At 45.8% G+C, this 24,167-nt stretch overlaps 1 protein-coding gene across 1 annotated transcript in view; it reads left to right on the forward strand.

Moving 5' to 3' along the window:
* Nucleotides 1–5,765: 5,765 nt before the first annotated feature.
* Nucleotides 5,766–24,167, forward strand: part of AKAP10 (A-kinase anchoring protein 10) — a 30,947-nt gene continuing 12,545 nt past the window's right edge. The window contains exons 1-4 of the mRNA XM_053367927.1: nt 5,766–6,057; nt 17,252–17,299; nt 20,214–20,393; nt 22,805–23,374. Coding sequence (XP_053223902.1) covers nt 6,036–6,057; nt 17,252–17,299; nt 20,214–20,393; nt 22,805–23,374 — 820 coding nt within the window. The 5' untranslated portion in view covers nt 5,766–6,035. The remainder of the gene's footprint in view (nt 6,058–17,251; nt 17,300–20,213; nt 20,394–22,804; nt 23,375–24,167) is intronic.

Genomic DNA, 24,167 nt, shown 5'->3' on the forward strand with positions numbered 1-24,167 from the left:
TCAGACCTATCCATTCTGAAGGAAATCAGCCCTGAGTGCTCACTGGAAGGACAGATCCTGAAGCTGAGGCTCCAATACTTTGGCCACCTCATGAGAAGAGAAGACTCCCTGGAAAAGACCCTGATGTTGGGAAAGATGGAGGGCCCAAGGAGAAGGGGACGACAGAGGACGAGATGGTTGGACAGTGTTCTCGAAGCTACCAGCATGAGTTTGACCAAACTGCGGGAGGCAGCGGAAGACAGGAGTGCCTGGCGTGCTCTGGTCCAGGGGGTCAGGAAGAGTCGGACACGACTAAACGACTAAACAACAACAAAGCTCTCCAGGGTTTCAGACAAGGGGCCCATCCCTACATGGAGATTCCATTGGGGACTGAACTTGAGACCTTATGCATGCAAAGCAGGTGCTCTTACCATTAAGCCACAGCTAGTCCCTTAAAATAAAACAAGGTCCTCGTGGTTCTAAATGAAAGGCTGATTTAAAGAAGAACGCAGGAAGCTGCCTTATGCCAAGTCAGATCTTTGGTCCATCTTGCTCAGTACTGACTACACTGACTGTCAGCAGCTCTCCAGGATCTCAGATGGGGGAATATTCCCAGCCCTACTCAGAGATGCTGGGGAATGAACCTGGGACCTTCGGCATGCAAAGCAAGATGCTTTACCACTGAGCTACAGCCCTGACCAAGGTCAGCGCTGGATTTAGGGCAGGGTGGGTGGTTTCCCTGGACATGGCACTGAGCCAAGAGTGCACAAAATCAGCAAAAGCAGCAGAATCTTTATTTGCATCAGCCACTAGCCATAGCAATAACATAAAATAAAATGAACTGACGATAGAGGTAAAACCTTAACGATACAAAATACATTCTGGAGGTTTACATCAATAATCAAATAAAAGATATTATTCTAATTGCCCCTGCTAATTTTTTTCTCCAGTTTTTGCTGTCACCTGATTATCTTGATCTGCTAGAAGGACGGACACAGTAGCAATGGTTGAGCGACCGGGTATGGATAGTGTTATGTACTGAAGTTCTCACCCTGGGCCAGCAGGGGGATACTGTAGATAGTTATGCAAATGAAGGATCGAAAGTGACGTTCAGTGATTGGATGGATACTGTAGATAGTTATGCAAATGAAGAATCGAACGTGACGTTCAGTGATTGGATAGTTTTAGAAAGTTGTTACAGTAACATGGTACTGGAGCTCTATATAAGCAGGCTGACTGAGCCCTTCAGTTCAGTTCTGTTCTGGCCTCTGAATAAAGACGAGCTGTTTGAAGAATCGCTGTGTTGTCTGATATGTTCACCCACAACTTAACAGATAGTAGTAGAGGTGTAATAACCTCACTCCTCAACTCTTTATAAAGAGTGCAAGCTAGAAGCACAGGAGCTACTGACTCAATACTGCTATCTCCACATGGACATAACCGTTTTTCCAGTGGGATTTTTTGAAATCAACCCTCAAGTACACCTGAAGGCAGTGTATTTAATCTTGTATAAGTGAAAGTGCATCTGTATTTTGGAATTGTTGAATTTTGCAAATAGGGTGCCAGTGTGTCAAAATGGCTAGGTGGAAAAGAATCATACCATGGACAAAATTTTCTTATCATGGCCAAATGATTCTGTTGCTCAATATCATAAAGGCGCTGCCTAACTAAATTATTTGCTTTACTGAAGCCCAATGTTAATCACTGTTGCCGTGATAAACCAGAAAAGTAAAGCTTTTGGTTGACAATTTTAGTCCAAGCGCTCTTGTGACAATCTTGTGATACTAAGGGTAGTAGATCGGTGCGATTTAAATGTAGGCAAAGTCAATAATTAAATGTCCTACACCAAGTCTGTAATTCAACAGAGGGGAGATTAGCCTCCAAGCGCAATGAAGCATTTGGAACATGCGATGGAACAGGGGGGGAAATTGCACTTAGATTGATCCAAGGTGAGCGCCTGTCCAAATCTGAGCCCCATATAACAACTGTGCTAGAGATTTAGCTTTAAACACTTCAAGTGCTGATGGCATGTGATTGTCACCTTTTATATGGAAAAAGCGTTTCAGAATTTTAGCGCTTTGAGACGCATTTTCCTTTGCATATTTCTGATGTGCTCCCCATGACCCTGTTGACTGAAAAATAAGGCTGAGGTATTTTAAGACTTTAACTCGTTCGATCAACTGATTATCCATATAATCAGTTGATCAAACTATAATGTAGTGGTTAGAGTGTTTGACTAGGACCTGGGAGACCAGGGTGCAAATCCTCACTCATCTCTGAAGCTCACGGGGTGACCTTGGACCAGTGACTGCCTCTCAGCCTAACCTACATCACAGGGTTGTTGTGGGGATTCAATGAATGTGAGAACCACAGAGCTATGCCTCCGTCTTAATCATGTGAAAACTTGGAACAATATCCTCAGGTAGCCCATTCACAAAACAGCTTATGTGGTGGCGATGCACTGATGATATCTTTGTGGTCTGGACAAATGGCAAAGATAACCTATCTATTACATCCACTCTCTCAATTTACACCCACTTCATTCATCCAACTATCAAGTTTACTAACAATGTCCACTCACAAACCACTTAAATGACGGTGATACATTGATGGTCTGGGCAAATGGCAAAAAAGATCAATTACGGTACGTCCATTCTGTTCATCCAGCTATCAAGCTTACATTTACCAGCACCACTGATAGGTCACTCATTCCTTTCCTCAACGTCCTCCTCAGCACTGGAAGCACAAAAAAGCCACAGAGCTTCTCTACAGCAAGTCCACTGATGCCCACCTAGCTGTACAGGAAATCCTGCCATCCAAAATGTATACATGTTGTCTACAGCTTGGCTCTCAGGATCAAATGCATTTGCAACAATAAATATACATACCAAAGAAGGATCACCAGTGAACTTCCTTCAAAGAGGATATCCTCTACATTTCATAGATTGAAACAACCACCAAGCTTTCATCCTGTTTAGAGAAAACCTCTTTCATCAAAGTGGGGTGTTAACAAATAGCAACTTATTTTTACCGAATTCATAGTTTAATTATAAATGATAAAAGCACAAGCTCTGAGACCCTTAACACCATTTGAAAATGAATTAAACACAATGGATTGGTTTGCCTTAATGTCACTTACAGATTTAGGGAAGCCTTTAGAAAGGTATTGGAACTAGAAACTGGCACACAAATTCTTCTCGAGGACTGGAATAAAATTTGGGAATCGTGACCCTTAAAATCTGTTTCCAGTTTTCCTGGGGCAAACTCCTTGAAATTACTACACAGATGGCATCGCACTCCTTTACAAATGTCTTTTCTAAAATTTTATTTATGGAAATTTGAAAACTAAACGATAATTCAACAACATTTCAAATTTAATCAGTCAACCTAGTCCTAGGACTTCCCCTCCATGGTTTTCCCAAAATTCCAATTCTTGCTGCATATTATTATTATTATTCTATGCCTTAACTTCTTCACACACACAAAAAACTCCACCATAATTTCCACTGTTGTTCTTACTCAAATCTTACTTGCATTTAAACATGTTTACTTTGAGTTTTTAAATAATCTACAAACATTTTCCGGTCCTCCTTAAAGTCAGTCTCTTTATGATCTCTAATTTTGCAAATCAGACTTTCCAACTCTTCATATTCTACAATTTCAGTTGCCATTCTTCTTTAGTATATACCTTTTTTGTGCATATAATATTCATGCTGCCAATGTCGCATAAACTGATTTACCTGTTTTTTGGGGACATCTGTTCCAGCTATCCCTAATAAAAAGGCTTCTGGTCTTTTGAGGAGTTACCTTAAATATCTTTTTTGTCTCATTATAAATCATCTCCCAAAAGTCCTTAGCCACTTTACATGTCCACCACATGTGGTTAAATGAACCTTCTACTTCTTTACATTTCCAACAGATATTTGAAGCTGATTTAAACATCTTTGCCAATTTACTTAGTGTTAGGTACAGTTTTATATATCATTTTAATGAAGTTTTCCCTCAAAGTATAACACGTTGTGAAATTCAACCCAAATTTCCAGAGTTTTCCCCATGATTCTAAGTCTATATTGTGCCCCACATCCCGAGATCATAGCAGATTTAATCTTTTCATCCTTGGTGTCCCATTCTAACAATATACATCCTCAAAATCAATTTTCCTCTGTTTTCTATTAGTTCCCTTTCAAACTGGGAACTTTGTTCATCAAAGCCACACTTTTTATCATGTTTAAATGTTTCATCCAATTGGTAATATTGTAACCAGCTACTCCTCTATATCAACCTACCGTAATTGTTGGAAGGGTTCCAATAAACTTAGTACATATTGTTTGTGGTGAGAAAAAGTACATTGGTACAAATTTGTTGTTCATGTTGTAGTCAGAAATGATAAATATTACTAAAGAAACCTGTTTGATGTCCAAATTTTTTGATGATACCAATGTATATATATATATTGTCAAAAGAATTTGTCATTTATTATTTTGGCATCTCAAATAGTCTTAATGTTGGACACATTTGTTGACTGAGTAGTGAGAAAGAGTGGACTGTGGAGTATGTTGTTGTCCGGAAACACTGAGCAAGGTGAGAGCATGATGAGATGCTAATGAGCTAATGAGGAGGAGCTAATGAGATATTTTGAGAATTATTTATGGTTATATCCCCAACCCAGCTACACTGAAAGACAGCAGCAGTTGGAGGAATTTCAGGAACTGGACAGCAGATAAAGGCCAAGGACTTTTTAATTGGACATATTTAGACTGACACATGCAGAGAAAAGGAAAATAATTAGAGCACCTCATTTGAAATCCTATGGAAAGTTAGAGAAGGTATTAACACGAATAGTCATTGCTAAAAACTGAAATGTAATTTGATGTCAATAAAAAATATGAACCCCAGCAATATAAGAACTGGACAAAAAACATTGATCAAGGAACACAGGAAACCACTTTGATTAAACTGTATAAATTTGGAATTAATTTGAATTATTTTGATATTAATTGGAATCTGTATAATTGGCAATACTGTAGTAAAATAGGGTAAATATTGGGAAATTAATAAAAAAACTCATTTTAAAAAATAATGCTGGACACATTAACACGCATGGCCTCAACTGAAGGATAGCACCAGGGTTGCTTCAGTGAATTAAGGCCTCCTGAGCATAAATTTTATAAAAAATTAATTAGTTTAAAATTGATATATTTTATTATTGAAAGCCACTCTTGAGACCTAAATGGAGAATAGCAGGGTAAAAAATTATGAATAAATAAATAATATACATGACGTACTATAATTATACATCATAAAGAGATAATCATGCCCAGTATTGATTGATTCTCTCATATCAATACCTTTCCCGTTAGCAGAGGGGATATTGTGGTTGGTCTGGTGCTGCCCTTAACCAATATGCCTGAACCAGAATCACTTCCAGCCAGGAACGGCTCATCCTAGCCGACGACCGTTCCCTTACACAAGATGGCTGCCTTCGGGCTCTAACGGCCGGACGGCGGGGTGGAGAGAGAGGAAAGGGAGGGAAGAGCTTGCCCTCTCTCAAGATGGCCTCTCTCTTCGGCACGGCCTGCCCGCTTCCAACATGGCCCCCGCGCTACCGCTCTCCCCCAGCGGGGCGTGCCCTCGTTCAAGATGGCCCCCTCGAGCGCACCCTCCAATCAAAACCCGCTTTCCGCCGCTTCGATTCGCCGCTTTCCCTTCTCCGACGCCCATGCGGCCATGCCGCTTGAGGGCAAGAGGCCGGCCGGTTACCGTTGACTTTTTTTTTAAATAAATAATAATAATAACAGCCACTGAACATTTCCCGAGATGCCCCGCGAGGCCTTTCCTCACCGTTCGACCCCCGGAAGAAAGAACCTGCGCGGCGGCGGCGGCAGCGGCGGTTGTTGACAACATGGCGGCTGCCTCCTTTTCCGCCGTGTGGGGAGCGGGAGGCGGCGGCGGTTGCGGGAGGAGCAGGAGGAAGGCGCTGCCTCAGGAGCCCTGAGAGGGAGACGGGACCGCCCGGGCCTCCCTCTCCCGGCCCCCGCGCCGCCGCCGCCGCCACCATGTCCTTCTTCAAGAGGAAAGGTAAAAAATAATAATATAGAAGCCCGTTTGTGGCGGGGGGGGGGGGCGGGTTGGATGTGGCGTGAGGTGAAATGTGGGGGAGGGGTTGCCGGGAGGTCAAAGGGGCGGGGCGTCCTTTGGGGGGAGGGGGAGGCTTAGTGTAGGGGGGGCTTAATTAAAAGAAAGCTGGTTTCAAGGGCGGTGGGGTGCCTGTTCCTGAGGGAGAAGGGGAGTCCGGGTTTCTGAATGGGGGGGGGCTAAGCAAAAGGGCGAAAAGGGGGGGTTGCCTTTTTGTGTGAGGAGGTGGGGTGGGGGAGGGGGATTTCGAGGGGGGGCTCTTGAGGATGAAGGGGTAGGTGGGTGTTCCTGCTTTCTCTCTGTGTTTGGGGGTGAGGGGTAGCTAACATGGTACCCCCCCAGATGATGTTGGGCCAGCATCCCAGCAGCCAGCATGCCCAGTGGTTAGGGGTGATAGAGACGGCGGGGGAGGGGGATTTCGGGGGGGCTCTTGAGGATGAAGGGGTAGGTGGGTGTTCCTGCTTTCTCTCTGTGTTTGGGGGGGAGGGGTAGCCAACATTGTGCCCCCCCAGATGATGTTGGGCCAGCATCCCAGCAGCCAGCATGCCCAGTGGTTAGGGGTGATAGAGACGGTGGTGGAGGGGGATTTTGAGGGGGGGCTCTTGAGGGGGAAGGTGGGTGTTCCTGCTTTCTCTCTGTGTTTGGGGGGCAGGGGTAGGCAACACGGTGCCCCCCCTCAGATGATGTTGGGCCAGCATCCCAGCAGCCAGCATGCCCAATGGTTAGGGGTGATAGCGAGGGTGGGGAGGGGTTTGCAGAAGAAGCTCGGGAGCCTTTGGGGGGTGTCTCTGAATATAGGCTGGGCCAGAAGCAGCGAAAGTTTGAGGCCTGGTGGTGGTGGCAGAAGGGGGCAGCCGAAGGGGGCTGTTGGTGTGTGGGTGGTGAGGGTCTTAAGGGAATCGGGAGCGTGGAGAATAAAAGGCCTCGGGGAAGGGATGAAAAGGTTTAGGAACAAGCACGGTGGTGAGTTCGTTGGAGGGTGGCTATTTTGGGGGACAGAATTAATGTAGCAATTGGGTTCCAGGATGCTAATGGGACAGTGGTCCGGGAGTATTGGGAGTGAATGCTCATAGTAAGGGGATCTCTGCTGGACCCGTGTTACGGGGAATACAAAAACTGGGCAAGTGGGAGACTAGGTAGAGACGAGGTGGGTGTTTCGGGGTGATGGGTTGTCATACTTGTTAGTGTGTAAAAAACAGAGGGAATAGCAGCCATGACAGTCAAAAGAGAGTGAACTAAGCTTCTGGGAAAAGGCATCTGAAAGAGTTTGAAATTCCCTCTGAATGAGCAGGACCCTTCAACTTCTGCCTTTATCACGAAGTCATTTGCAAACACGCCCAGCGCCATGTGCAAGGAGGGCTCACGTGAATGTCCTTGAGCACCTTGGTTTTCCTCTTGGCAGCGCCTGCCGTCTGCTTTTGCTGCAGTGCCCCTGGACCACCGAGGGGCTGCTGGGCTTGGACTATCTGCTGACTACTAGCCTTCTACTACTAGAATAACGAACAGCAGCCAAGCCTGAAAGAATTATATTCAATGAATCACAATAGCAAACAGCCATAAAACAAGGAGCAGCTTTATGATTGCTTCTCCCTTAGGTAGAACCCATTCCTACAGATTTCATAGCCTGGAAGCTCAAAGCCCAAGGCAGCAGATTTGACATAGCTGCATTTGTGTTGGAGAATGCAGCTTCTCTCTTGTTTTGAGGCACTCCTTGGTCTAATAATTTGGGTTTGCATGACTTGAACGGGTGATTGCCTGATCTTCAAAGGCTTGGCTGTGAGCGCCCTATGACTAGCACAGCCGTCTCCTCACTTAGCGATATTTGCAATTGCATAAGTTTGCACTTCCAAGGCAAGAGATTTTTCAAAGTGATATGCACATAATATTTTCAAGTTCAATAGTGAGCCGTTAAACAAAAACAAAAAATTTGCAACGTTTGGAAAAACGTTTCCATATTACGTAAAGTATATAGTGTAACTTGAGATCTACGTATTCTGTTTGCCTGTCTTGTTAAAATAGACCCAAGCACCATTGAAGCAAAAAGGCCTGAGTCCTTTCTAAGGGAAATTTAGGGGACAGAGCTTCTACGGTATGAGGCAGGGGATGTTGCTGACATATTGATGGTGAGGGGTTTCAGGGTGCTTGCTCTCTGCTGTTTGGTCCTTCTTTTGTGAAGAGAATTTATGAACTGTTGCAGTGTATACATCGTGGTGGCTTTTAAGGCCTTTAACCTGCTTTGGTCAGCTTGTGTGGGGTCACACTCTCTCTAACAGGAAACATTTATGAGTCCATCTTCCTGAGTCAGGTTTTTACTAAATGCTTTTCATTCTTCAGCATCCTGTAGTGCATTTCAGTCATTAAAATATTGCTTTGCCTCACCAGCCATAGTGGTGGTGTCTGTTTGTGAATGGCCCTGGACATCATGGAGCAATGGTACAATGGAAATGTGATGAATACATTTTCATTTTTTAAAAATGAAGTTGCTGCTCATTATGCATGTTTCATAGTTTGGAGGAAGGGAGAGGCAGGATAAAAAAAAATCTGATTCTAGGAAAGTGGGACTAGCTCTCATATTTCCCCCAAAAAAGGAATAGGAGTAGCAATTATAGAACAAGGAAATAATAAAAATGTGTCTATTGTCATTTTCTGAATCGTGTTGATTAAATTGCAGATCACATAATGGACAGTTCCTCTAGGTGTGTGTGTGTTTTAGAGTTAGACTTTTGTTGGGGATTCTTTCCCAGTTATAAAGCAGCAGTCCAACTGCTTTTGAAGTGTAAGGCTTTTTGTAAAAGTCAGCCTCTTGATACGCCCACTAACTTTCTGTACAATGGATTCATTTAAAGTTGCCTTTTCCTTAACCGACACAAACCCTGTACTGAAAACAGCTATTTTGTGACCCAGCCCAGCCCTGGGAGCTGCTCCCCAGTTCTGGAATTCCCACCCCTGGGGCCAGTAGCTATAGGCTGTAACACAGCCTGTCCTTTCACCATAGCTAACAAGGGGACAGGCTGGGCATTTCCTCTTGTCAAACCTCCTCCTCCCTTCGGTGTGGATTCACCATTTTTGCCGTTTTACTGTATTGAAGGGTGGCAGTGGCATGGACATTAAGCAGGGTTCTTTAACTAGCTCAAACTGTGATTAAATATGGTGCTGGGAAATGAGGGCATTCATGGTTGTTCATCTTCCTGCACCAGACTCCGGAACTTTGCTAGTATTTTCCTGAAACACCACTGAGACCTTCTGTATCAGGTTTTGAGGAGTGAAGCAGACCCGAGGCTCAGGTTAGCAGTGTGACATCTGTTCTACTTTAGGTCCCAGATAGTTAGGAATCCCAAAACAGATAGTATAAGGCTTGCACGCCATATTTAGCCCACCATCAGGACTTTGTCCTTGACCACTGGTCACTCGAAGACGCTCAAAGATGTTTCCTCCCCTTCCCCAAAGGGAGCAGTTTGGTGTCTGGGCACTCCTTGCTTAGGTGCCTACTCTGACTCTACAATATCTGCATAGCAATGTTTCCTTCCTTTAAACAGGCTTATCTCGCTGAACTTGAAAGCATTGCTGGGATCCTCAATAACAAGGGGGCCAACAGACTTGAGATGCACACAATCGTGGGGCCCACGTGGTGGCAGCCACAGTTTCCCACTAGCAGGCCTCTCAAAAGCCTGAATACCTGGCGCTGTAGAAAACCAAACACAAGGCATCCCAGCGACAAAACAAGTTTGCCTCGTGAGCAGCTGGCAATGGTGGCATCCCCCACTACCCTCCTCCATTCTTAGACACACTCCTTGACGCTGGCCAGGAGTCTGAATGCAGATCCACCTGCATTTTGGAGCCAAGATACGCTCTGAAAACTATTACACAGGCCGACTGGCCTTGGGATTGTCTTGCCTCAGAATGCAGGGGTATGGAAGGGGGGGTGCGCTTGAACGCGTCTCCATGTCAAAAGTTCCCGCCAGGTAGAAAACCACTATTTTTGGGGGTGCTCAACTACAGCCCTTCTCCTTATAGTAGCTTGAATTGGGCATGGGCATTCTGTTTATGTAGGGAAGCATACAAACATGTGACACCCCTTCTCACCCCTTTCCGAACACCCTCCCTTGTGGAGTGTTCCCTCAGCCTCCTCTCTCCTCTCCTTGGGAGTACTCCAGGCAGCTGCTGCCCCCCCCACTGGGAAGAGGATGCCCCCCAGCCTTAGTGGCCCCACAAAGACTGTCCCAAGGTGAACATGAGACCAGCACCTTACTCACCTTGGGAGGCAGCAGTGGGTGCTGCCAGGCCTGCATGGTGGACAGGCAGGTCCCCTTCAGTACTGGGCACTCAGCTCCCAGGCAGGCCTTGCACACAGTAAGCGCAAGAAAGGCCAGCGTGTGCCTGTCTGTCCACCTGCCTGCCCAGCCTCCCACCTGTCTGTCCGTTCCTAATAGCAAGGCCTGGTGGTCTAGCTGGCTGGGCTCCCTCGCCCGCTTGCTTGCTTACTCTGAGGCTGCCTCAGCTTCTGGCAACCAGCACCCCCTGGCCAGCCCCAGAGGCACCATTCGCCCAGGGAGCTTGTAGCCAGGGCTGCTGCAAGAAAAAGCTGTGCAAACCTTTGGGAGGCAGAGACATGAGAGGGCATCAGAGAAGGGAGGGAGGCCAATGTTGCTTGTGGCACCCCTGGCAATCAATCAAGGCACCCCAGGGTGCCAAAGTACACTGGTTGAAAACCCCTGCTGTAAAGAAGGTGAATAAGTTGTGATACTTCCTTTCTTCTTTTTTTTAAAAAAGGTAATCTTTCAGGTCACCCAGCCTTCCTCCTCTACAGGCTGAGAAACTCAGAGAACAATACAGGGTGGGGCAAAAAATCAGTACTGCTCTGGCAGGTTGATAGTGACCATGTTATGCCACTTCCTTTCCTGGGCAGAGAAGCAGGAAGTTTTAAAGTTAAGATATAGAGAGAAGTTGCGTGTAAGGTTCACGTTACCCAAAAATGTAAACCAGCAGCCAGAAGTGACTGTGTGAAGTTTTGAACACCTGTATTCTGGAATGACTAAGGAAACATGCCAACTGCCTGATGATTATGGAAGTGATGTTCAGTGAGCATTAAGAAGCCCCAGTCCATTTGTTTTCCTTTGTGCAAAAATGAGATTTTAAGTTGGGGAGTGATACAATTTTTGAGTTCCGCTACTACCCTATCTATAGCAGAAAATTGCTGAAAAACCCTGGAAACTTGAATGGCTCTTCACTGATATGTGTGGGCAATAAAAGAAAAGACCACCTATTCTTTGTCTATCTAAGTATATCTATAAGCAACCTTTGGTTTTCAGTATGATATAATACTGCTGTGCTAAATCTAGTAGAAATTCTGCTGACTGCATTTTGGACATCTGCGAGGAAGTGAGCCTTCAGATTACTTTCTGAATCAGTGGGAACTCTTATTAGCTCCCAAACCCTAGTGGCTTTAGGGACACACCCAGGAAAATTAAGCTTCCTATCTCCTTTGGGACCAACGTGCCAACCCAGCTTTGCTAATAAATCCATAAAGCTTGGTGGCCTGCAGAGAGGTTTAGATCCTTCCTGCTCCCACATGTCTATTGGACATGAACGGCATAAAAGGAGAGGGAGAAGAGAACACACGTTGCCAGCCTGGTCACCTGGAAGTAATTCCTACCCACCACAGGTGACCAGGCTTGCAGACATTTTCTGCCTACAGCAGACATTCATGCTACATGGAGATTTTGTAGACCGAGAGTCTGTGGCTACCTAGTGGTGGTTCGCAACAGTTCCCTGCGCCTTATTTGATGATTCTAAAAGATAGTGGAGTCACAGAGTGAACCCTTTCAAATTAATGGTCTTAACTTAGAATCATAGAATCATAGAGTTGGAAGAGACCACAAGGGCCATCGAGTCCAACCCCCTGCCAAGCAGGAAACACCATCAGAGCACTCCTGACATATGGTTGTCAAGCCTCTGCTTAAAGACCTCCAAAGAAGGAGACTCCACCACACTCATTGGCAGCAAATTCCACTGTCGAACAGCTCTTACTGTCAGGAAGTTCTTCCTAATGTTTAGGTGGAATCTTCTTTCCTGCAGTTTGGATCCATTGCTCCGTGTCCGCTTCTCTGGAGCAGCAGAAAACAACCTTTCTCCCTCCTCTATGTGACATCCTTTTATATATTTGAACAACTTAGCTGGATGCCTCCCAGGTTTCCTTGCAGTACCATCTTTATTGTGTTGAAATGCAACTGACCTCTGTGTTCCTGCTTAGTAATTCCCTCGTGTGTGAGGCTGGCGCTGATAACAGAAATATTCAGGTGTAACCAGAAACGCAGGCAAGCTAAGTTGGTGACGTAAGTGAAGTTTGTGTTCCCGGCACCAAGTTAGCAATTAGAAGGAAGTTACGTGGAAGCATCTCCAGAGGGGAAGCAAGGGAGAAAGCCAGTGTGGAATAGTAATCAGGATGTGGAAGGACCCGAGTTTGAATCCTTACGCATCCATGGCACTTACTAGGTGATGTTGGGTAGTCACTGTCTTAACAACCTTTGCAGGGTTGTTTTGAAGACAGAAGAGCGGGAGGGAAATCATGTGAGATTTATTGTTGGTTTGGCCGTTTGGTAATAACCAATCTTGCCTTGGGCAAGATAAAGTGACTAACAAATTTAATGAATGGATGAATAAATAAATAATAAATCAATAATGTAAGCTACCATTGGAGCAGGATGCAGATGGAGAAACTGCACACTTGACTGAGTTGTTTCAAGCAGTTATTGGAAGAAATAGCCCACGGAAATCAAGGAAGGCGGGGAGCTGATTGCATGTTCTGGATGAAAGTTCAGGGCCTTGGCAAGTCCATTTAGAAAAAGGGCTGCAATGTTTAGGTCACGGTCACGAACCTACCAGAACCCTCTGGTCATCTTTTGAGGACCTTATCCAGGTGCTCTTGCCGAGGAGGTTCAGAGGGTGGTGACAAAAAGCAGTCCCATCTGTGGAACGCTCTCCCCTGTGAGGTCTGCCTCGTATTTCCATTGAGAGATTTTTGGCACCAGACAAATAAATGCTTGCCTATTTTCCAAGGCTTTTGATGGACAGAGATGATGTTGTGCGCTGTTCTTTATTTGTCTGTGCATTATATGTGTAAATATAATATGAACTGTAGGTGTTTTGTATGAATTCTTTCAATGGGATGGTGTGTTTATGTTCCTAAATGTGTTGTAAGTCACTCGGAGATGGTTGGGTAACAAGTGACTAACAAGTCTGATAAGTGATAATTAATGCATTTGCTTTGCATGGAGAAGATTCTGAATACCATTTCCAGTATCTCCAGTTTAAGCTGGGAATGACTCCTCTGCCTGAGACCCTAGAGAGCCACTGCCATTCAGTGCAGACAGTGCTGAGCTAAGTAGGCCAGTGATCCAACTCAGTATAAAGCAGCCCCCTCCCTCCTCTTTCATCCTCACAACGGCCCTGTGAGGTTGGTCAGGCTGAGAGAGAAAATGACCTGCCCAAGGTCACCCAGTGAGCTTCATGGCTTAGTAAGGATTTGAACCCAGGTCTTAAACACTACACCACACTGTTTCTCTTGGTGTTTGTTTCAGATCACCCTTTGAAGGCAATCTGAAACAACCACAGCAATTAAAGGAAGTTGATGGAAATGCAGTCCTTGCTCTGAATGGCACCTAGTTCAAACTTGGCCTGAGTGGCGGTAAATGTTTTGAATTTCATGCATACTTGCAAAATCTATTCCCTAGATCTGCCTCCTCCTTTAAGCCGGCTGTACAAGTCTGCACTTACCAATGAATTATGCAAAGCCCTGTGAAAGCGCTGCATTTCATACAGCAAGGATGCGCCTGTCAGCCTTGCTTGTCCTCTTTCGGCGGGAGGTTGCAGCTTCCCAAACTGGGCCGCTGAGAATCAAGAGAGTGAGTAAGCTGCCTGCTAGATGAACAGGCATTCCAGTTATTTTAACAAGTGGAATTCACAAGATAGTGTGGAGGTGTAAATGCACCGAGGCCAGAGAGGCCTTTTGCGTATTTCCTGTGATGCCGCTGATTGCCAGGGGCCAAACATGTGATATTTCCAGCGCATGAAGATATTTCCAGATACCCACAATGTGCATTTCTGAGGCCAGCTGATCAAACCGAATGTTCAGGGCAACAACTCCCTTCAGCCCCAGCCAGGCTGATGAGAGTTATCGTTCAAAACATCTGGAGGGCACCAGGTTAGGGGAGGCTAGCCTACAAAGGAGTCTGCGGTATTCACAAGTATGCTTACTCCTTCACTTAAAGAATTCAGCCTGGTAAGAGATTACCATGCTGCTGAAATACCACACTCAAAATGTTTCTGCCAGTGAAAACTGCAGGCCCGTATCAAGTTATTTCCAATCCCCTCGCAACACAAGGCTCACTAACAGTCCCTTTCTGCAGTGTTCGAAACTCCCATTGTTCTAGGCACATTTTGTGACAGGGAATTTCATTAGCACGAACAGTTTCTGAGCTCTGGGTACAGTACTGCGCCTAAGATTTCAGATTAAAACTGCAGAGTGGAAGGAAAGGAGGACCTTTTTCTGCCTCCTCACTTCCAGCTGCTCTCTGAAGACTGGAGAAGAGGCCCTCTTAAGAATATTAGGGGGGTGGGCTGGGGAAGGACTAGACCATGTGAAAAATGAACATAATATTTTAGCTGCAGTTCATTCGTTTTCATCTTTGTATTCTTGTTATAAAAAAGTGCGCCTACACATTCTGTTGTTGTTCCCATAACCTCGGTTTAAGGTGCCATTTAGCTCCTAGCTTCCATGTCTCAGTTTCTAACACGGTTTGTCTGGTAGCCTGTGGTGATTATCAGACCCCTCCAGGTAACTAGGCAGAGTTGTGTCTCTAGAGCTGTGGAGGCTTTGGGAGGCTATCCCTGAAGCCAGGAGAGCAAGAGGGATCGATCCCTTTTGCTCTCCTGGCTTCAGCAAAAGCAACGCGAAGCCTGCATTCGCTCCATAAGACACACACACATTTCCCCTTACTTTTTAGGAGGGGAAAGTGTGTCTTATAGAGCGAAAAATATGGTACATGCCATATTTTGGTGTTTTTCCCTGTGTAGCTTCCTTTCTCCTGCTTCTGTGGGAAACACATGGCTACGACATTGCTGAAGCATGCGTGAATTGGGGCTCTGGGTTAGAGCAACTGCTTTGCACACGGAAGGTCCCAGGTTCAGTTCCCAGCATCTCCAGGTACAGCTGGGAGAGATTCCCTGCCTGAAACCATGAAACACTGCTGCCAGTCAGTGTAGATGATAATGAGCTAGATGGACCAATGGTCTGACTCAGGATAAGTCAGCTTCCTATGTTACAGGGAGGGAAGAGAGTACCCGTTAGCCCTGCGTCAAGCACAACAGCCTTTCTCCTTTTGAGTCCAAATGGCAAGAAAGTGTCTGTACCAGTTTATAAAATGAACACAGCGAGTGCTTCAGAGGGTCTTGTAAAAATTAGCGAATTTCCTGTGGTGAACTTTAACTAGAGAACCAGTCTTGTTAAATCATTGCCTGAGAAATCCTTGCGCTTCTCTGATAGTGTGTGGATGAACTTGCTTCTCCTATCTTAAAGCCTCTTCTTTCGGACCAAGGCTCAGTTTGGATGTATTGAAGCTTAAGTTATTAAACTTCTGAAGGATACCTCCTTCCTGCCGCCAAATAAGGCAGCAGCAAATATTTTCGTTTGGCTAATTATTGTAACTCTTCCTTTTGAGGCAATTATCTATCTTTCCTGTTTTCACATTGTTTGGCTGGTGCCTATTTTCCGTGGAGGCAATTATCACCAGCCGCTCTGCAAAACATCGCTTCAGTATCGCTAGTAGTGCTCCATTCATCTGAGAAGCACACGCATTGAAATGTTCAAAGAACAAAGTGGTGTGCGTTGAATGAGAGAGTAGACAGATGCTGCTCATGTATACAAGAACTGGAGCTGCTGAGTGGCAAGGAGAAGGAGTTGCAGTTTGGCACATCTGTGTCGTGACTAAAGGGAGATCTGAAGTTGACAGGTGGCAGCACACAAGCCCTTATTCTTCTAGATCCCACTCTCTCCCAGCAATTTGTGGCTGGTATTTGCCTGCCTTGCAGGGCTGTTGTAAAGATAATGGAGAAAATGTGCTTGAAGCATTTCAGACGTTTGAATTCTACTTATACACTGGTATAATCTCAGCACAGTAACTGTTTTATTTTTTTCTCCTTCCCTGCTCCCTCAGTTATTTAATGGTGGGGGGAAAGATGATGATCTTCTCGATGTAGGACAGTTGAAAAATATAAACGAATAATCAATTACATATAAAACAATGAAAAACCAACAACTTTTACACCTGTAAAATCGGTTTCAAATCCAATACAGATATGAAATGTGATACAAATCTCCACTTAGAAGGCTTTTTGAAAGAGGAAAGCTGTAGTAAAACAGGGCACATTTCGAAATAAGGGTAGGCCAGACCGCTGATGGGAGTTGTAGTCCAAAACATGGATGGGGGGCACCACAAAAGACCAGAGTTGGGCTCTTTACTATCTGCTTTTATTTAGTATAGTCAAACTTCGGCTCCCAAATGCCTCCGTTTTGGAACGTTTCGGTTCCTGAACGCCGAAAACCTGCAAGTAACTGCTCCAGTTTTCAAATGATTTTCAGAAGACGAACGGCTTCCAGGGAGTTTTTCTTTTTTCTCCATTGACTTTGCGGACCGCCCTTTGATCCGCAGTTGTTGAATGTTTCGGAAGTCGAACGGTCTTCCGGAACAGATTACGTTTGACAACCAAGGTTTGACTGTATTGAATCTAGGAAGGGACCAAAAGGCCATTGATTCCAGCCTTCTACCAGGAGGACCGCCCACCTCCCAGGTTAATATGCACAATCCGGACCAGGCTTTCCTGAGCAGGTACTCTTTGGATGCTGCTGAACTCCCAGTTCCCATCAGGCCCAGCCAGCATGGTCATAGACAAAGATGATGGGAGTTGGAAATCCAGCAGCATCTGGAGGTCCCCAACCTAGGACCTTGTGCCACTCAGACAATGCTTGACTAAATGAGCCAGCGCCTTGACTCATTCTGGGACAGCTTGGAAGACTCAGCATCCTTGCTTGACTTTTGTGCGAAAGCCACTGGGCCTCACTACATGTTCTTTTGTCTTGCAGTGAAGGGCAAAGAGCACGAGAAGGTAACCGAAGTGAAAGCAATTAAAGGTAAGTGCCCGTTTCTCAAATTTCTGAAGAGGAGGAAGGGTGATGTCAACTAGGCCCGGTCAACTAGATCCCAGTGTCTAGAGGGGTATCCAGGTTAGTTTATTGCAGTAAAAAAAAAAAAGACAGTTTTATATGGAAATAGCCTTTATCTTTCTTTATGTAACCAAATTTATATACTACTTAACGGGGGAAAATCTCAGTAGTTTACATGAAGTAGTATAAAATATTTGTAAGAAAGTACTAATAAAACCAACAGACTTTAAAAGCAAGTAGACATAATAAGATGTTCAAAATAGAAACAGAACCTACAGAGTTTTAACACCAAGTACAGTAGACGCTTGGGTTGCGAACGTGATCTGTGTGGGATGCATGTTTGCAACCTGCAGCGGCACATCTGCACATGCGCAAAGTGCAATTTAGTGCATGCGCGACCCCCGAAACCCGGAAGTAACCTGTTCCAGTACTTCTGGGTTCTGATGGGTCCGTTACCCAAAAAAACGCAAACTGAAGCATCTGTAACCCGAGACATGACTGTAGGCACAATCAGTTCCATGTCTGGGTAGGCTTGCCTAAACAAACGCATTTAGCAGGCGCTGGAAATAGTGAAGGCACCCACCTGATCTTAGTAAGAGGGTTGTATAGCAGGGGTGGCCTGCCTTTCTCCTTTGAGGTCACCCAATCCCCCAAGCTAGCCTTCCCCTCTGTGCAGTTTGAATTATAGTTCCCATCAGCCCCAGCCAACATGGTGGTGTGATGCTGACGGGAGCAGTGGTCCAAAGGATCTGGCAGGCAGCAGGTTGAGTTGCCTGAGCGCCAGAAGAGTGTGCTGCCATGCAAACAAACTTGAATGGGCGGACTCTACAGTAAATTTTGCACTAAGACTTCCCTGGCTCTGGATCCAGGCCTTGTGCCAGCACCCCCAAGCATTTGCGAGCGCCCTCCAGGACTGACACTTTTCCTACCTGCAGAGAACACAAGACATAAATATTGACATCTATATTCTGCTTCCCTTTTCATCTCTTTTGATCCTGTAATAAAAAAATGTGGAGCATTCTTATTCCTCGGAATTTATAAGTGTGTAGCAATGGGCAGTCTTCTTACTGCAAAAGCTGAAGTGGCCTTTGTAAATTGCTTCGGGGCTGGATTCAGGTCCGCAGTAGACTACCCTGAACAAATGCCTCAGAAATTCCTATTTCCCTCCCCCTTGGCACAGCGTTTGCAGAATCAGGACCCACTGCAGTGCCAAACAGTGTTCAGCAAGAAGGCTCCTTTGCCCGGCTTCTCAAATCACAGTGGAACTTAAAGCTCTTCCCGCTCTCCGGTACCGAAAATTCCCGTCGTTTTGTGTTCAGTCAGCATTGAGTTCCTTCAAAATGTTGCTAATCCTCAAAGATTAGGAGGATTAGCCTTAATTGGGTACCCTAAGCCCCGTTATCCGGGGTCTCTTTCTATTTTTCAGCGATTCTGTGTCATCAGCACAGCCTTTTTACTGCTTTCCGCAAGCAATCTATGTGTTGGTGTGTGTGTTTGTTGCTTTTGCTGTCAGGGACAGGAGGGTAGAGCTGAGCCGAACAGTATTTTCTCTGCTTCTGTTGCTTATCTTTGTCAAATTGGCACAACCTTAACGTGCTCCCCTTCTGCCTGTAAAAACATTCCAGTTGCCTTACTGATTTCACTCTCTGTCTTAAGTTTAACTACAGCAGGGGTTGGGAGCATTTTGCAGCCCGAGGGCCGCATTTTCTTCTGCTCTTGCGTTCCAGGGGCCGCATGCTGGTCAGTTGGTAGTGCCAGAGGCAAAAGTGGGCAGAGCAACAAAATAAATTATGAGCTTTGTACAGCAGGCTAGTTTCTGCACACACTCAGAACACCCTTTTCTCTCTGTCCTCCATCCAAGCAAGCAGAGAAGCATTTTCAGAGTGGGAGGACACTCTGTCCCAGTCAGGCAAAAGCACCCAAGAAGGGTGCAAAGGAGGGCGAGTCTCAAGGGCCGCATTTGGTCCCTGGGCCTCATTTCCTCCACTCCTGAAGGTCCTTGTGACTTGCATCAGGGCATGTTTACAGTGGGTTCTTCGGCACCTGACTCTCCAAGCTGCAACAGTTTGCTCCCCACCTGACGCCTGAGGTGGCTGGCTTGCTTATATGCACCTTATCGAAAGCATTTTATCGTACTTTGCATCAAAGTCAGCCATTCCTGCATTAAACAATTACATGCATTGCAGTCTGATTCAAGAAGCACTTCTTCTGTGCATTGAAGAAACTGGTTTCCATACTGTGTGTTAACTAGCATTTGCTCAAACCAGGCTGCCCAGAAATTTTTGGATCCAGCTCTCATCAGTCCTGTCCAGCACGACCAAAGTTATGGGATGATGGGAGCTGGACTCAATATCTGGAAGGCTACAGGTTCCCCATCTCTGATTTAAACCATGTGGACATAGCTTGGGGTGGGCTCTTGGCACAGTGCTGAACAAGGTGTCCTTTCTCGTGGGGTAAAGGTAAAGGGACCTCTGACCATTAGGTCCAGTCGTGGCTGACTCTGGGGTTGCAGCGCTCATCTCGCTTTATTGGCTGAGGGAGCCGGCGTACAGCTTCCGGGTCATGTGGCCAGCATGACTAAGCCGCTTCTGGCGAACCAGAGCAGCGCACGGAAACGCCATTTACCTTCCCACCGGAGCGGTCCCTATTTATCTACATGCACTTTGATGTGCTTTCGAACTGCTAGGTTGGCAGGAGCAGGGACCGAGCAACGGGAGCTCACCCCGTCTCGGAGATTTGAACCGCTGACCTTCTGGTCGGCAAATCCTAGGCTCTGTGGTTTAACCCACAGTGTCATCCGGGTCCCTCTGGTGGGGTACATGGCCAAAAAGCCCAGCAACCCAGTGCCTTCCTTTTCCTCCCCTTTTCCTTCCTCTTCCAGCTGCAGTGCCGGTACATTCCCCGCAGAGAAGCACCCGGAACCATGCCTTGCTGGAGGCCGCCGGACCAAGCCATGTGGCCATCAATGCCATCTCTGCCAACATGGAGTCCTCAAGCAGCCGCACAGCAGCTCTTAAAAAGCAGCCCAGCCACATGGAGGCTGCGCACTTTGGAGACCTTGGTAAGCCGTGGCTTCTTCCTTGGTGGACATCTGGAGAGCACCCTCTCTATTTAAATCTCCCTTTGTGTAGAGATTTTCAAAAGGGTTACCTAACAAATCTGAAGAATCATGAACTGTGCAGACTGTTTATGCTAGCCAGATTTAATATGTTTCCCTCGATGATAGTAAGAGGAAGATATTTAGCTCTCCCAGAAACAGAGTGTGTCTGCAAATGTGGTAGGCAGGAACCTGATACGTTGGAGCATATTTTCTTTTCTTGTGATTTTGGCATTTATGCCAGAAGACAATTGTTAGAGGCCTTACAATCTAACAGGCTCAGGACCTGCTCTCGGACAGGAATGATCAAATCACTTTAATAGTGGCTAAATTTTTGAGTGCTGTCCATGTGAAAAGACTGGGCCATTATAGAGAGATTTAGTGCTTCTTGAATGGTTGGTGATGTGGTAGTGTTATACTGTTTTATTTATTCAAATTGTTATGCTGAATTCATATTTTCCACAATCTGTATACGGTGTTTGATTTATAATGTGTGGTTTGCTATGCCTAATAAAGGATTGATTGATTGATTGATTGATCTGGAGAGCAGGGGCACCTTTCCTTGGCGTGAATGGGGAACCTGTGGCTTTTTACATGTTCTCAGGCTGCTATCTCTTGTCGCGCAGCCCCAATGCTCAGAGATGGCAGTTGTACAGTTCCAGCCATTCCAGCTGTAGGTGGTTCATTTGGCTGTAATAGGCAAGGGCTAAGGATGCGCTGGTCTAGGTTCTTTTTCAAAGCTACGTCATCAGGGATGAGCAAGGAAATCTTAACAGTGGCCTTTTCCTCCTTAAGATGAGTATAAGGCCCATTCACTTGTAGATTTATCTCGCCTTCCGCTGCTGTGTCGCAAAAGGAACCTATAGGGAGGTTAGTGTTACTTAGTTAAGGAAGATTTAAATTTAAATGCCTTAATGGAGTGACCTCGGCATCAATAGATTAGTCAGTTGATTTTTTTAAAAAAGGTGCCCTGATTAATTAATTGGACAGATTCTTTAAAAACAAATTATACTGTGTTACCACAAATACCTCCAAAACCTGCAAATGGCAGCCTCTTTTTCAGAAGGGATCTTTCCCTATCTCTGACATGCACAGAGAGAGAAAGAGGGGGACGTATTTTTTGCTTACTGTTTTTACTCAGATGCCAATTTAGTCAATTGATTAAAAGACACTTAAGTCGGTTAATTGTACACATTTTGGTTATTTAGCAGTGATAGCCCTAATTCCTCATTTTACACCAGACTGTGTGTCAACTAAAAAAACAAACCACTTGGCAGACTGAAGTGGTTTTATTTGTAAGGAAGAAGCAGCAGGGGCAGGTGGCTCTGTTGCAGACTGCAAGGAGCTGCCCTTTAACTCTGCAGAGCAGCCTTTGCCAACCTGGTGCCCTCCAGCAGCCGTGCTGGCTGGGGCTGATGGAAGTTGTGGTTCAAATCATCTGCAGGTTGTGGTGAGGCTTGATGTAAAGCAGCCCTGCACGGTGATAGTCCGATATCTGTTATACAAATGACTTGGGCTCCCAAACACCTGAAAGACCACCTCCTTCCCTACAGCCCCTGCCAGGTGCCAAGATCAACAGAGGGGGGTCCTCTTGGCCCTCTGAAGCTGGGGGGGGGGCTGCCAGAGAGCCTCCTTCTATGACACTTGAGGTGTTTATTCTTAGCACCCACCTTCTTTTTATGATCGTAGGTTGTTTTAAATTGTTTTAATATTGTCTTTTAATGTTGTCACCCACCCTGGGACATTAGGATGAAGGGTAGAGAATAAATTACAATGAATAATAATAATTTTTTATTTATACCCCACCCTTCTCGGTTCAGAAAACCAGGCTCAGGACAGCTAACAACAAATTTAAAACACTTAATTGATGCAACAAAAAACAGCATAAAATACAGTATAAATCGTGAATAATGATAAATTCAAAAATCAGTTTAGGGGGGAAATCCATCCAATAGACATTAGATGATCACCAGGGCTAGCTGGCTAAGTGCTATTTGGGCCAGCGAGGAGACCAGGGGAAAATTAGCTGTGGGATCCCAGAGTGGGTAATCTTCATAATAAGGGGAGGGGGAGGGAAGGAAGGAAGGGGAATAAAAGATCAGGCTGAATTCAAATTAAAGGCCAGGCGGAATTACAGGCCCTGCGGAAGGAAGTTAAATCCTGCAGGGCCCTGGTCTCCTGGGACAGAGCATTCCACCAGGTCGGAGCCATCACTGAGAAGGCCCTGGCCCTGGTGGAGGATAATCTGACTTCCTTGGGGCCCAGGACCTCTAAACTATGGTTATTCATGGATCTTAAGTCTTCCCCCCACACCCAGCCTCTGACCTAGAAGCTTCTTTCTTTTCTATCCCCCCCCCCGCCTGCCTCTCCTTTAGGCCGATCCTGTCTGGATTATCAGGCTCAAGAGACCAAATCCAGCCTTTCCAAGACGCTTGAGCAAGTCCTCCGGGACGCCGTCGGCCTCCCCTACTTCATCCAGTTCATGGAGCTGCGCCGCATGGAGCACCTGGTCCGCTTCTGGCTGGAGGCGGAGAGCTTCCACTCCACCACGTGGTCCCGCATCCGAGCACACAGCCTGAACACCGTCAAGCACAGCTCCTTGGCTGAGCCGGTCTCCCCTTCCTCCAAGCAGCTGGAGAACGCAGCATCGGCATCGTCTTCCTCCGAGTTGCTCAGCAGGCGCCTGGAGGACTGTGGTCCGGCCCAGCCCTCGCCTGGCAGGCTGCCGGCCGCTGAACTGAACGGCCAGGCGCTGAGCCTTCAGAACCGTTTGCTGCTTTGCCAAGGTGCTGCTGCTGCTGGCAAGGCCCGTCTGGGGCTTGGGGGGTCCGGAGCAGAGGACTGTCCTGCTCCGGAGGAACCTCAAGACCCTTCCAAAGTCTCCGTATCCAATAGAAACAGTCCCTCCTTTGCACTAAAGGACTTGTCAGGAAAACTCATGAAAAGTAAGTGCTTCCTGGCCGTGAATGCCAGTATATCTTCTGAATCTGTACACACCTTGCTCAGGGTGCAGAAATATCTAGCCACTGTCCTGCTGGGAAATGATAAGTGATGCTGTATGGAAGGAAAGCTGCTAAGCTGAGGAGTTCTTGCTTTGATTTTTTTCCTCTTCCTTCCCCACCCCCTTTTCCTTTTGTGCCAGGTCTTTTTAAGATTGTACGCTGGGGACTGCATTGGTTTTCATTGGCCTGGGAGCTGCTCTGGGAGCCTTTCTAACTAAAGAGTGGGGGGCATAAATGCTTTGAATCAATAATAATAATAATAATAATAATAATAATAATAATAATAATAATAAAATATATTATTATTATTATTCTTTATACCCCGCCCATCTGGTTGGGTTTCCCCAGCCACTCTGGGTGGCTTCCAACGAAATATTAAAATACAATAGTCCTTCAGATATTAAAATCTTTCCTAAACAGGGCTCCTAAAAGTCTGGTAGTTTGTTTTTTCCTTTGACATCTGGTGGGAGGGTATTCCACAGGGCAGGCGCCACAACCGAGAAGGTCCTGATCTGTAATAAACCACCGATCAACCTGATGTAAATAAGTAATACCTAGAGAGCCATAGGTTCCTGCATTTAAAGAATAAGAAGTAAAACCAATAGGCTCATGCCCCAAGGAGCTACCAACAGAAACAATAGAAAGAGAAAACTGGTAATCCAGGAAGTTTGCTGACTGTAGTTTTTAGAAAGGGGTGGTATCCCAAACCACTTCTGAAAGGCTCCTTAATTTGGAA

This window comes from Podarcis raffonei, chromosome 15 (assembly GCF_027172205.1).
Source record: "Podarcis raffonei isolate rPodRaf1 chromosome 15, rPodRaf1.pri, whole genome shotgun sequence".
Lineage (NCBI taxonomy): Eukaryota > Metazoa > Chordata > Lepidosauria > Squamata > Lacertidae > Podarcis > Podarcis raffonei.